General features: G+C 40.7%; 1 protein-coding gene across 2 annotated transcripts in view; it reads left to right on the plus strand.

The window, feature by feature from the left end:
- sptb (spectrin, beta, erythrocytic) overlaps positions 1 to 13,387 on the plus strand; it is a 70,267-nt gene that overhangs the window by 38,852 nt on the left and 18,028 nt on the right. For both annotated transcript variants that reach the window (XM_084742644.1, XM_084742645.1), the window contains 9 exons: positions 267 to 1,026; positions 2,750 to 2,952; positions 5,793 to 5,883; positions 6,317 to 6,463; positions 7,894 to 8,160; positions 9,812 to 10,036; positions 10,652 to 10,741; positions 12,507 to 12,797; positions 13,113 to 13,243. In XM_084742644.1, the coding sequence (XP_084598770.1) occupies positions 267 to 1,026; positions 2,750 to 2,952; positions 5,793 to 5,883; positions 6,317 to 6,463; positions 7,894 to 8,160; positions 9,812 to 10,036; positions 10,652 to 10,741; positions 12,507 to 12,797; positions 13,113 to 13,243 (2,205 nt within the window). The remainder of the gene's footprint in view (positions 1 to 266; positions 1,027 to 2,749; positions 2,953 to 5,792; positions 5,884 to 6,316; positions 6,464 to 7,893; positions 8,161 to 9,811; positions 10,037 to 10,651; positions 10,742 to 12,506; positions 12,798 to 13,112; positions 13,244 to 13,387) is intronic.

Raw genomic sequence — 13,387 nt, forward strand, 5'->3', positions numbered from 1 at the left:
CTGAGGCATATCAAAATTTTTGGTAACCCTTTATTTTACAGGTCTGTAATTTTCAAATAATTTCCAATAACTTTCCTAGCAAAGAAGTCTGTAAGTTTGCACTAATTAAAGCTGGAATAGTGTGACTTTCCATGGTTCCTTCCCGAAGACTTCAGGACTTATAGGAAATAATTAGGAAATGACAGTGTAACCAGAGTTTGAAAAAGATATTTTGAGGGCTCATGTGACATTAAAGTGAAAACATTCTATAAATAACTCTCTTTCAGGTGGGAGGCCTTTAAGGCCATGGTGGAGGAGAAGAAGAGGAAAGTGGATTCTGCTGTTAGTCTGAACAACTATGGGCTGGAGTGCGATGAGACGGACGCTTGGATCAGAGACAAGACACGTGTGATCGAGTCCACGCAGGACTTGGGCAATGACCTGGCAGCCGTCATGACCATCCAGAGGAAACTGTTCGGCATGGAGAGAGATTTGGCTGCCATCGACACCAAGCTCACCTTCCTGAGGAAAGAGGCCGACCAGCTGGCCCAGGACCACCCGGAGAACGCTGCTGACATCCTGGCCCGCAGAGCGGACCTGGACACGGCCTGGGACACGCTAAGAAAGACTCTTAAAGACAGAGAGGACTCCTTGGGCGAAGTCAGCAAGTTACAGACCTTCCTCCAGGACATGGATGACTTCCAGTCGTGGCTCTTCAAGACCCAGAAGGCCGTGGCGTCCGAAGAGACGCCCGCCACGCTGCCGGAGGCTGAGCAGCAGCTCAGCCTTCACGACGCCGTGCGTGAAGACATTAACAACCACGAGGAGGACTATCACCGCGTGAGGGACACCGGTGCCCAGGTGACCCAGGGTCAGGAGGACGACCCTCAGTACCAGCAGCTGGAGCAGAGGCTGAAGGGGCTCGACCGCGGCTGGTATGAGCTGCAGAAGATGTGGGACAGCCGCAAGAGCTTCCTGGACCAGGGTCTGGGCTTCCAGCAGTTCATGAGGGACTGCAAGGCTGTCGAGGCCATCCTCAACAACCAGGTAATGTACTACATGAGTGTGTGGAGCAGGACTATGTCAGTTAAGATTACAACCAAATATGGGCAGAAATGCATCAAAAAGTATATTTTTACAAATCATCATCAAATGTATTTAAATAAAATACAAAATACAGACATGAGAAATGTATTTAATTAAAATACAGGTGATTTGTAATTTGAAAACAGAAAAATACACTAAAAATACAAACTGATCTTATCACACTTTAGGTGGCCTCAAAATAAACTCCTGACATTGAAGTGACAGGGTGCATGCTGGGTGGTTTCAGCTCGTCCTCACCAGAAAAACCTCTGTATAGGTCATCTGTGCAAGCAGCTGACTTATGTTCATTGTTTGGCAGCAGCCTCTAGTGGTTGTAGTAATTATGAAGGGAGCAGTATAAAGGGCGAGAAACCCCACGTAGAGGGGGACGGGTCAAACACGGGGCTTTCACCCTAGAGACCAGCGTTCATGTCCTGAGCGAAACCAAAAGTCAGCACCGATTCAAGTGAAGTGACGTCACTTATGAAACATAACATATACTTATTTTAATCCAAACCAGGATATTTTCCTAAACTTAACCAAGTTTTTTTTGCAACCATTTCACAACCCTGACCACATTTATCATCACATGACTTCTTTTTTAAAGCTTTATTTAACCACGAGTCAATTCAAAACCAATTTTCAAGTTGATACCAGACATAATAAGAGACAGATACATCTAGTACAAGAAAGTTAAAACATCATAGTATGTACAGTTAAAACATCACAGTATTTACAGTATATACAACAAGAGTGTTCCCGGGAAGCCTGTTCAGAAGCAGGTGCAGGGATCAGAAACTAGAGTTATTACCCATCAGTAACAGAATGAGGTTTTGGAGTTTTAGCTTCTTTTGGACCTTGTCCCAGTCACTAGGAGTGGCAAACTGGAATGAGAAATGGCCAGAGGAGGTGCAAATTTTTTTGGATGGTCATGTCAGTGAAATTGTTAGAGGCTAAACTGCAGTTACTGTCAGATATTTTGGGTAGTGAGGTCCGGTGAGCCTGTTACTGGTGCTCTCCCGCAGTCATAATAAAAGTAATCGACCTGCTTTGTCTTTAAGGTATGAAGACGGGTCGGTGGTTTTTAACCAGTCAGTATGTTTGCCAGTTCTAGAGCACATGTGCTTGCTAATTGCTCTATTCTTCTTTTGTATCTTAGCTTCATGTACGAAATATCTGATCATATTTTAATTTCATGCCTTTTTCTGAAGGGGAATTCACACCAAACACCAAAGATAATTCTTTCCTTAAGTTAAAGGTCACGAGGAACGCAAATAAAATACGGTAGTTCACAATAAGCACGTTACAGAACATGTCATTTCAGTTATTTCCCCACAAATTAAACAGGGTGCTGAAAATGTGTCATATCTGAGAATAAAAACACATATTAACTAATGTAATTTAAGCATTTAAAATACACAAATACAAAAGTATTTTGTTGCAAATTACATTTGATTTATTTCTGCCCAGTAAAATACAAGTCATCAGTCATACGTAGGGTTAGGGTTAGCTTTTTAATGATGGGGTTAGTGATGCTACAGGTATTTAAAAGAATGTGGTGTGGAAGAATGCAGCGCGGTCACTTACCACACTGCATGTCTGTCAGTTTATGAAGTCAGCTGGTTGTGTGTGTTTAGGCTGTTCTGTCTACTCTGTGTTAAGTGTTTTCTTTGCTCTGTTGCAGGAGTACACACTGGCCCACATAGAGAAGCCCGACACGCTGGCCGGAGCCGAGAAAGCTCTGAGGAAGCACGAGGACTTCGTGAGCACCATGGAGGCCAACGAGGACAAGATCGACGGCGCTCTGCAGGGCGGGCAGCGGCTGGTGGACAGCGGGAACCGGTACTCTGGGAAAGTTCAGGACAAAATGGACTCGATCAGAGACAGGTCAGTCTTCATGGTGTTTGTTCAATATGATTTCAGTGCAGTGTCATCAAAAGGGCTTCTGTAATCATTTATCATTTTTAATTACCTTTAAAGACAAAGAGAATTTAATGAATTTATTTTGAATTTAACTACTTTATTTATCAACAGTTTTATTAACAGTTTCCTCACCATCAACAGTTAGATAACTGGATGTGTGTGTGTGTATGATAGGTTGTTTATGAACCGGGGCATGTTCATTATGTGCCTTCATGGAAGTTTGCATTTAGCATATATAAGTGAAAGTACTTAACATTTTATTGAACGATTTTCTTATTGCTTTTAATGAAGTGTCTATCGGTGATACATATCACCATTGTTTTATTACACATTACTAGCAGGAATAGCCAATTAATGGCAAAGATTTACATCAACATCTGCCCCATTGTTCATTCTTTGAAAAATCCTTACATTTAACTCAGTGATTATTAGTGTTGATTCATTTAGATTCACTTATTTATGTATGTGAAATCCTTAATATCTCTAGTTGCAATTACCATGTTAAATGAACAACAGTTGAATATATCTATAATATTTGAATAAGGATTAATGCTGTAAACTTTCTGAAAATGAAACAAAAAGAAAACTGGAGCTGGACAGGAAATCAGCTGCTGGTAGACAGTACATCAGAATAAGTACATCAGAGAAAATAAAATGCATAACAGAAGGAGTATTTAGTATCACACTTGACAAGTGCAGTCAATGAAGACATATGGAAAATGACTGCAGACAAAATCATCACCGGCTGTCAGTGAAAACTGATGCAGTCTGCAGTCTGCAGTCTTGCTAGTTGCTCTGTGATGCTGTGCTTAAGCACAGAGCCTCTTTAAGCTAAATGCTAGCATCAGCATGCTATCATGCTGTTTGTAAGCAGGTATAAAGGTTTACATGTTTGTTTACCATCTTAGTTTGTGTCATAAAACAGTACTGGGCATACTGACATTTTTTATCTGATAGTTGTTGAGATATTTCACTTAAAAAAACACAAATATGAGCCTCACTGTGGCGCGAAGAAAAGTCAAAGGATCACCGAAGTCATTCGAGAGAAATTATACAGGGTCAAAGAAAAAAGGTAGCACCTGCATACGCTTAGTCCATGCCACAAACATTTCGATCCTTCTTGAATTTTATTCATGCCAGGATGTTTGAAAGATGGAAACCACACCCATTTTTGTGCCTTACTGTTATCATGATACTTGAATTTCTAATTTCGATATTGTAATATTTAGAAAAATGTAGATTTTCAATACCATGGAGAAAATGAGAAGGCATAAAATTTTAGACTTTTATTCAAAGTATAACAAGGCTATAAGATGACAACAGATTTAAAACATGAGGCCAGTGACATGAAGAAGAAAACAGCGCTGCGAGAAAGTGAGAGGAAACGAGACTATGTGGGCACTGCAGCAGTGTGTGTCAACTCGCTGTCAGAGAGAAGAAACTGGAGTATCCATACTGTGAAACATAAATATAGAAAGAATTTCAAATATTCAGTATTGATATGTCGATATTTTTGACAAGACTATGATAAATCATGAAACAATTAACAAGCTATATGATGGCAGGTGTGGTTAATCATCCAAACCACCCAGGGTGATTAAAAAACAACACACAGACAAACAGTAATACAAAGGCCATGCTCCAAAATATGAAACATATGTAAATATTATATCAAATTCATCATTTTATATGTCAGAATTGACCTACATTCAAAAATATGTTGTATGAGATGGGAGGAAAAAGAGAATAAATCTTAAATTCATGTACAGAAAGTGGGTTTCAACACTTATCTATAAATAAAAAGCAACAAAATGCCACAGAAATGAATCTGATGGTTGAGTTGAGATGATTCAATTAGAGCAGCAACGATTAACCCATTAAACGGTTATTAATTGATTGTTAAATTAATCACCAACTATTTTAATAATCTATTAATCAGTTTGAGTAATTGTTCAAGAAAAAACATCTATTTTATTTTACTCTTTGATGACAGTAAACTAAATATCGAATTAAATATCATGGATTGACATTTTCCACTGTTTTCTGACCTTTTATAGACCAAACAACTAATCGATTAATCAAGAAAATAACTGACATTTACTATTATCGTTAGCTGCAACCCTAATTTCAGTCTGGACCGAAGTTGTGCTCCAACTGACAGATATTACTATCACAAACCCTAAAAAGTGTTCTTATCAAATTATCAAACCAAATAGGTCACTGTATTCTGAATTATATGCTTTCAGCTAAAATATGATTCTCTATGAAAAATATTTTGTTCAATCACTCCAAAATAAATCTCAGAAGGCGCTCAACTCTGAAATTTTACTTTTAACATCACTTGAGTCCAGAATTTCACTTTCGTCATTGTGATAAATAGTGTTCAGGCTCTCATCTGATGTAGAAAAATAGATCTTTTCAGTCTAACTCATCCCTCCTCAGAGTTTCAGCTGGCTCAGCAGTGAAACAGCTTTCTTATCACTGTATCATTAATGTCAACAAGAGGCAGTAAAGAGGGCACGGGAGCTTTTCCCATTAACTCCCACAATTCAGCTTGGTAGACAGGCGCCCGCCATAATGGATATTGATCTTTAAGTGAGAGCCATTCTTCACGGTGCAGCAGAGAAACAGATGACTGTTTTGGGTTACCGTGTCAGGTATTTTTCTGTGTGTTCTCTCTCGGCCGCTCGGCGATACATCCAGTTGTGTCACAGAAAGACCCGCTGGATGAAAAAAGTGGAGGAAGATGGAGTCCGGAGTTGTGTTTTGTAAGGCTTTTTCTCCGTTTTGTGTTTGACCTTCAGGCATAACAAGAATAAAAGGAGAGCCCAGGAGGTGTCAGAGAAGCTCCAAGACAACCGAGACCTGCAGCATTTCCTGCAAAACACTCAGGATGTGAGTTCACTGCCAGTTTACTGTTCATGTAATCACTGCGTAGCATCAATTAGTGCATAATTATTAGCTTAATTATTTCCTCACTGAGACTTGACATCACGGTGTTTTTTTTCCTTTTGTTATTTCTTGATTATTGTCGACAATTTTCCGAACACACTCTGCTTTGTTTACCATGACACAGTGGTACTTCTTTGATTAAATTTGTATCTTCCCTGTTTGGGATAGGGGTCCCATTTGGCTAATTGGTAAATGCTCTGTTTTCGAAAGATAAACACGTAAATCCCGCTCAAAGAAAGTCACCTCTGCACAAATTTAAAACGCTGATGTGTCCATGACTTTGCCAAGTTTTTGTAACCCGACAGTATGTGCGTGAGTCTTAGCCGTTGATTCGGATCTTTCTGGCTAATCCCTCATATTCCTCTCCGTACGTCAGCTGACTCTCTGGATCAACGAGAAGATGCTGACGGCTCAGGACACGTCGTACGATGAGGCCAGGAACCTCCACAGCAAATGGCTGAAACATCAGGCCTTCATGGCTGAGCTGGCCTCCAACAAGGACTGGCTCAACAAAGTCGACCAGGTTTGTAACGCTGCCTTATGTGCCTACGAACACCTGTGTGCAAGGGTGTAATTTTGGCAGGGAGTCTGCCCAGAAAACTTTGATATTTTCCATTACATTTCCTGCTATTCTGCACATTATACTTTGAATATGTATAGTTCTTTCTTAGACACAATTAAAGGTGAGAAATTATCAGAAGCTGCCAATCAGAGCACTTTAAAGTTTAAACAGTTATATTCATAATTTAACTGGTGTTTATACAAAACTTGCACATTTTTACTTAACTTTGATAAATTGTGTCATGGCCCAAGTCAAAAGTAATAACACAGTCACAACATTTAGTTTGCCAGTGTTATCTAGCTACTAGTACAGTGGTTTTCAACCTCTTTTGGGTCAGCATCCCCTGATCCATCATCCAGGTTCTTTACCGCCCGCCATCAATTAAAATGCAGGTGCATCTTCTGTATGTTAAAGTTAATTATTATTCAGTGTTATATCATTGAAAAAGCATTTCATTGAATGCCAAGTAACAGATTTGATTCAACCGGCCGGTTGGAATTGCATAATCATGTCCAGGGGTGCAAAAAAGAGCCTTGTATCTTGTTATTGATCACAAATAGCAGCTAATCAGAGGTGCCAGACAACAAGCATTCTGATTAATTGTTCAAACAAGAGCAGTCTGCCAAGGAAAAGGTCTGAGGCTGCTGGAATAATATCATAAGAATGTGTAGGCGATCCAATATTATAGGCCTGTTTATCTTCACTTCAAAGGGAAATAGCTAAATTGCTTTCAAAATTAGTGTGAGGCCGCTGCTTAGTGGTTCTCTGCCAGTTTCCTCCCTGCAGGTTGCAGAGAAGTTCTGCTGTAGTGCGACTGAGGCCATCAAAGTCCAGGTATTTGCAGTGTTTGGACTGCATGTGGAGGACCTGGCTGAATCCCTGCTCAATCACAATTTGTTGTTTAGGTTATGAAGATGAGACATGCAGCTTGGTTTACTTTGAGAGAAGAGAAACCAAAGATTCATGACTAGATGAAACTTTTTTAGAACGCTGCAGAGGAACTTTGCAGTGGTGTGAACTCCCCTTGTTGGTTGTGTTGCTGTGACTCACCTTGCCAGGTGGTAGGTGTTTGGTTATAGAATAGTGTTTTGTGTGTGTGTTAGGATGCTGCACACTAATTTGCTTTCACAGCATGTCCAGCAGCGGAATATCCCTCCAGTAAAATTGTAACCACGGCGATAACACGGCATTCAAGGTGTATCCTTAGAAGAAATGAATGCTTTCAAAAGGTAGAAACTTGTAATTTCCTGTGTGGGCAACACCGAGGAAGAGAGAGTGTGTGATTTTATAACAAGTTAAGATTTTTGTTATGTTTGATACAATTATAAATCTAATCTACCCGATTATCCCTCCATTATTTTTCTTATTTTTGGATTGTGTTTCTTTCACAGGAGGGTCATGAGCTCATGGAGTCCAAGCCTGAGTTTGAGCCCATTGTGACGGAGCGTCTGGCCAAACTCCACGAGCTGTGGGACAAGCTGGAGTCCACGACACAGGAGAAAGACCGGCTGCTGTTCGACGCTAACCGCTCCGAGCTTTTCGACCAGAGCCTGACCGATATGAGGAAGTGGCTCGGCGATCTGCGGCAGCAGCTGCATAGCGGAGACGAGGAAGTCAAAGACCTGACTAACGCCAACATCTTGCTCAAGAAACATCAGGTCTGTGCCTCTGTAGCATGTACTGTATATACCCTGGATTTGTATGCTTATTGTGTCTGCAGTTCCTTTGCATACATAAATCTCAACATGGGAGTGAATACATTAAAGTTTTAGCTTTGGCTTATGTGCTTTTTTAGGATTATCTTTGAGTGAGTGAACATCTGTGTCAGATCTGTATTTGTGTTTACTGTTGACACCTGAACACAACAAACAAAAACCTTAGAAATCCAAAACATAAGGTGAAAAAAGCATTTGAAATAACTGCAAACCTCAATTCCAAAAAGTTGGGATGCTGAGTAAAAAGTAAATATAAACAGAATACAGTGATTTGCAAATCCTTTTCAACTTATATTCAGTTGAGTACAATACAAAGACAATGTATGTGAATTTGATGACAGCAACACATTCCCTAAAAAAGTTGGGACAGAAGCGACAAAAGACTGGGAAAGTTGTGGAATGCTCAGAAAACACCTGTGCTTGAAAGGCTCAGTCATTCACAAGCAAGATCCAGGTGAGGCTCACTGCTTTGTGAAAAACTGCAAGGGCTAATAGTCCGACAGTTTAAGAACATTTCTCAGTGCACAACTGTGAGGAATGTAGGGAACAAACCATCTACAGTCCATAACATCCTTAAAAGAGTCATAGAATCTGGAGAAATCTCTTTGTCTAAGGGGCAAGGCCGAACCCCTCAGGTTGCACTGCAATAAAAACTGCATTAGCTCCGTAGCTCCTTGTATAAAGGATACTGCATGGGCTAGGAAACACTTTGAAACCACTGTCAGTAAACACAGTTTGTCACTGAATCTACAAATGCAAGTTAGGACTCTATGATGCAATGAGAAAGCTACATAGATTATCTGGGCCTGATTTAAGATTATTTTTGGAAATCATTGACGTTGTCTTCTCCTGGCTAAAGAGATGAAGAAACATCCAGATTGTTGCCAGCGCTAACTTCAGAAACCGGCATCTGTGGTGGTATCGGGGTGTGTTTGCGCCCCTGGCATGGCTAAATATAACATCTGTGAAGGCCCCATTAATGCTGAAAATTACATACTGGTTTTGGAGCAACATGTGCTGCCATCCAGAAGATGTCTTTTTCAGAGACGTTCCTGCTTATTTATGCAAGACAACACCAAGACACATTCTGCACATGTTGCATCAGCTTGACTTCGTAGTTAAAAAGTTTGGGTACTAGACTGGATACACTTTTAAAACTTCAGCAATTAATGTCCTCAGTTCCCAAATGTTGCTGAAGGAAAAGATGATGTATTAAAAATGGTAAACATGCACTTGTCACAACTTTTTTGGAATATGTTGCAGGCATCAAATCCAGAATGAGTGTATATTTCTAAAAATCAAGTCTGAGCGCCGAATCTGTTGTATTTGTACTGTATTAAATTGAATTAGGGTCAAAAAGTTTTTGCAAATCATATTTTATACAGTGGCATAAGTTTTTTGGAATTGGGGTTTGTAGAATAGTCTTATAAATTATATTAGACTCGGTGATGCATTGGTAAAAGTTCATAAGCTCACTTTCACACATAAACAGCAAGACAAACTAACTTTTTGGTGAGTTTATCCTCCACTACATCCTGATTAAGCTCTTGAAAGGCTATTCATCTTTTCCTCTAATCGTATCTCCCCGCTCCAGATGACAGAGAACCAGGTGCGTGACCGGGCGCGGGAGCTGGAGGAGCTCCAGGAGGCCGTCAGGAAACACGGCGGAGGCAGGGATGACCAACCGGAGCTGGAGGCCGAGCAGCAGGCCCTGCAGGGGGAATTCCAGCAGCTCTTCACACCACTGGCCCAGCGCAAGGGCAAACTGGAGGCCGCCAAGGCTGTCCATCAGTTCTACAGAGACCTGGCAGACGAGCTTGTAAGCATGGATCCAATTTCAGAGCAAAATTAAAGCCTCCAAACTCCCTGCCCTCGCCAAATGATTGATAGCACGAAATTAGAATAAAGAATGTTAGATTTTTAAAGGAGCTGGATTAATGTTGGCTCATGAATGACAGCAGGATAACACCTTTTGGGACTTATATTTTAGAAATATTGAAGCCCGAACTTCAGAGGATGTTTTTCTCCCTCAAAAATGATAACTTATTAATTTGGAAATGAAGTTTTCAATTACAGTATGTGCACTTAGAATGCACGAGAGTAAGACCACCAGCTCTCTCCATGAAATTGACTCTCCAGGTGAATCTGAGTAAAAAGCTTTAATCCTTTATTGGTTTCACCGCCTAAATCCACTTTAATCAGGTGGAGGAGACAGCTTAAAGAAGGATTTCTACTGTTTGAGATGTTGGAGACATTTTTTAAAGGGGGTAAAATTCAGCATAAGAAAGATGGCCTTAATATATTTTATTACTCTGTGTATATCTGAGATCTGTAGCTGGTTCTCGCCAGAAAATGGTCCCTGCTATTTTCTCTTTTCATTGTCATAATCGCCATCTTCTTCTTCTTCTTCTTCTTTGGTGTTTCTCTCCCTCAGCTCTGGATTGAGGAGAGGATGCCCCTGGCAATGTCACAGGAACATGGCCACAATCTTCAAACTGTGCAAATGCTGCTGAAGAAGAACCAGGTGAGGGATTTGTCTCGATTGTGCTTGGCTGTACTTTAAATGGTTGCTTTTATTTATTTATTTGTTTATTAATTTGACAAGGAAGGTGCACAGCTAGGGCATTGAGTATTTTTTTCATCATCACTTGATATGACATAATTTTCTAAATTAATTTTTTTCCTAAGGTCTATAAAATGTCCCTCACAATTTCTTAGAGCTCCTCGTGACTTCTTCAAGTTTCTAATTGTGTGCCAACAATAATCCAAAACCCAAATATGTTTGGTTTCCAATTATATATGACAGAGAAAGGCAGAAAATCCTCTTATTTGAGATGCTGAGTGAGAGTGTGTTGAATGAATGAATGAATAAATTAATTCTTTATTGCCTCAAAGGGAATTTGTTATACACATGAGAATAAAAAGACATCAAAAGGCATGCATGACAGCATGTAATATAACATGAAGCATAAACATCATAAAAAGAGTCAGAAGTGTCGTGTGGGATAAAGGATGCGATGCCTCTTTTAGTCCACATCCAGGGCATGACAAAGCTTTGCTCTGAAGACAAAAGTAAATATTCAGAGTACAGAAAACGCAGTGGGTCTGCAATGATGTTGTGATCAAAGTTCATGGTGTTTTGTTCTGTCAGGGAAGTAATACGGCGCGTTGGTTCCCCCGTTATCTTGCCGTCCACTTCAACAACTCTGTCCAGTTTGTTTTTGTTCTGTACAGACAGTTCTCCCTCCCAACGCTGGATGCAAAAGGTCTGAATGAAAGTCTTGTAAAACAACATCAGCATAATTCTGCCTACTTTCAAACTTCTAAGTTTCTTTAGAAAGTCCAGACGATGTTGAACCTTTACAAACCTAACATTGGTGTTAGCATCCAAGTCAGATTGTCGTCAATAATAGTGTCATAGTGTCATAATCCATTTTTTCTCCTCCTACCTAATTTCTATTTTATTTAATAAAAAAAAAGGTAAGAATATTTTGACCAACCTGTTGGTACCTGTTAGGTGGTCACACTAGAAAAGTTTTTTTTCCCTTCATCATTCTTGTTTTTTTATTAAAGAAATAGAGCCAGGAGAGAGAAATGTGCACAAAAAGACTGCACAATCTGCAAACAAGTGTTTTTATGTTGATTCCTGTGTGAACATTAGCAGTGTCATTTGCCACAATCTTTGCTTTTTCTTTTTTTTGTCTAGCTGGGTGTAAAATTTAAATCCCTATGGATACTTTTGTCTGCCAAATCGAGATTTTGTCACTTTAGCACATGGTGTACGCTGTGCATGCCAGGCATATTCTTCAGCCTTTGCAATCATTGTGTCAAAAACATCCAGGAAAAACCATGTAGTCCTTTGTATTTTTTTCACAAATTTTGCTTGAAAAATAATTGAAGCAATTATCAGAAATGCCGTCTCAGTGGAGATACTGAATACTGTACAGTAAACTGATTTTCAGCTGTCAGTAAAGAAAGTGTCTTGACTTTTACTGTAAAAGCAAAGAAAACAACACTTTTGTTTACAGGTAGAGATGTTTCAGTTCTCTATCACAGATAACGATACCAGCATTTTAGGCCTCATCAGAGGACAATATCAATACCAGTATCAGTATCAGAACAAACCTACTTACAAGATACTAATTCTGTTTCTTTCTGTATGTAAAATATATGTGAGTTGATAGAAAATGTGTTAACTTCTTTATAAAAAGCAGCTGAGCCACTTGGATGCTATCACACTGCCTCTCAGGCGATGCTGTTCCCTCACCGTCTCCTTCTCTGTCCATCAGACGCTGCAGAGGGAGATCGAAGGCCACCAACCTCGAGTCGACGAAGTGCTAGAACGCGGGAGGAGGATGGCGGCGGCGGCCGGCGCCGAGGGCCGACCGGAGGCCGAGCGGATCGCGGAGCAGCTGAAGGAGCTGGAGGAGGCGTGGGCGCGGCTGCAGGACGAGATGGCCAAGCGCAGGGAGAGGCTGAATGGCTCCAACATGGCCCAGCAGTACTACAACGACGCGGACGAGGCCGAGGCCTGGGTCGGCGAGCAGGAGCTCTACATGATCGCTGATGAAAAGGCCAAGGTGAGAAGAGCCGCGCGTGACAGACGGAGAAGCGGGCCGATTAAGTGAGGGAAGAAGCCGCAGATGTCTGAAACAAAGATTTTATTATCTAAATCAAAACAAGGCACATCATGTTGAGCAAATAACAAGTGGCACCGCATGCATTAACATGATTACATGGTCGGGGGTTTCTTCAATTAAGATGACACGCTTTTTGTAAGTGCCACCCTCTACTGAGAGCTCATTTGGAGTATTTTGTTTTGCTTTGATGTGTGGTCTCTGGTCCCTTTTTTCGCATAATTTCTTTCCTCATCCTCCTCTTTATCTTCTCCTCAGGATGAGCAGAGTGCCATGCTGATGCTGAAGCGCCACCTGATCCTTAAACAAGCCGTGGACGACTACGCCGACTCCATCCGGAAGCTGTCCGACCGTGCCCAAAAAATGTTTGCAGAGGAGCATCCCGACGGGTTCGCGCTCTTATAATTTGTTGTACACACAGACAAAATTACATCTGAACTCCTTGTTAGGATGCTAATTCACTCATGTTGTCCCAGTCAGTTGTGGTTTAGGGTGATAAGAGAGACAAGCGTGTAAAATGTGATAATTCCTGT

This window comes from Lutjanus erythropterus, chromosome 18 (genome assembly GCF_056507025.1).
Source record: "Lutjanus erythropterus isolate fLutEry1 chromosome 18, fLutEry1.hap2, whole genome shotgun sequence".
NCBI lineage: Eukaryota > Metazoa > Chordata > Actinopteri > Lutjaniformes > Lutjanidae > Lutjanus > Lutjanus erythropterus.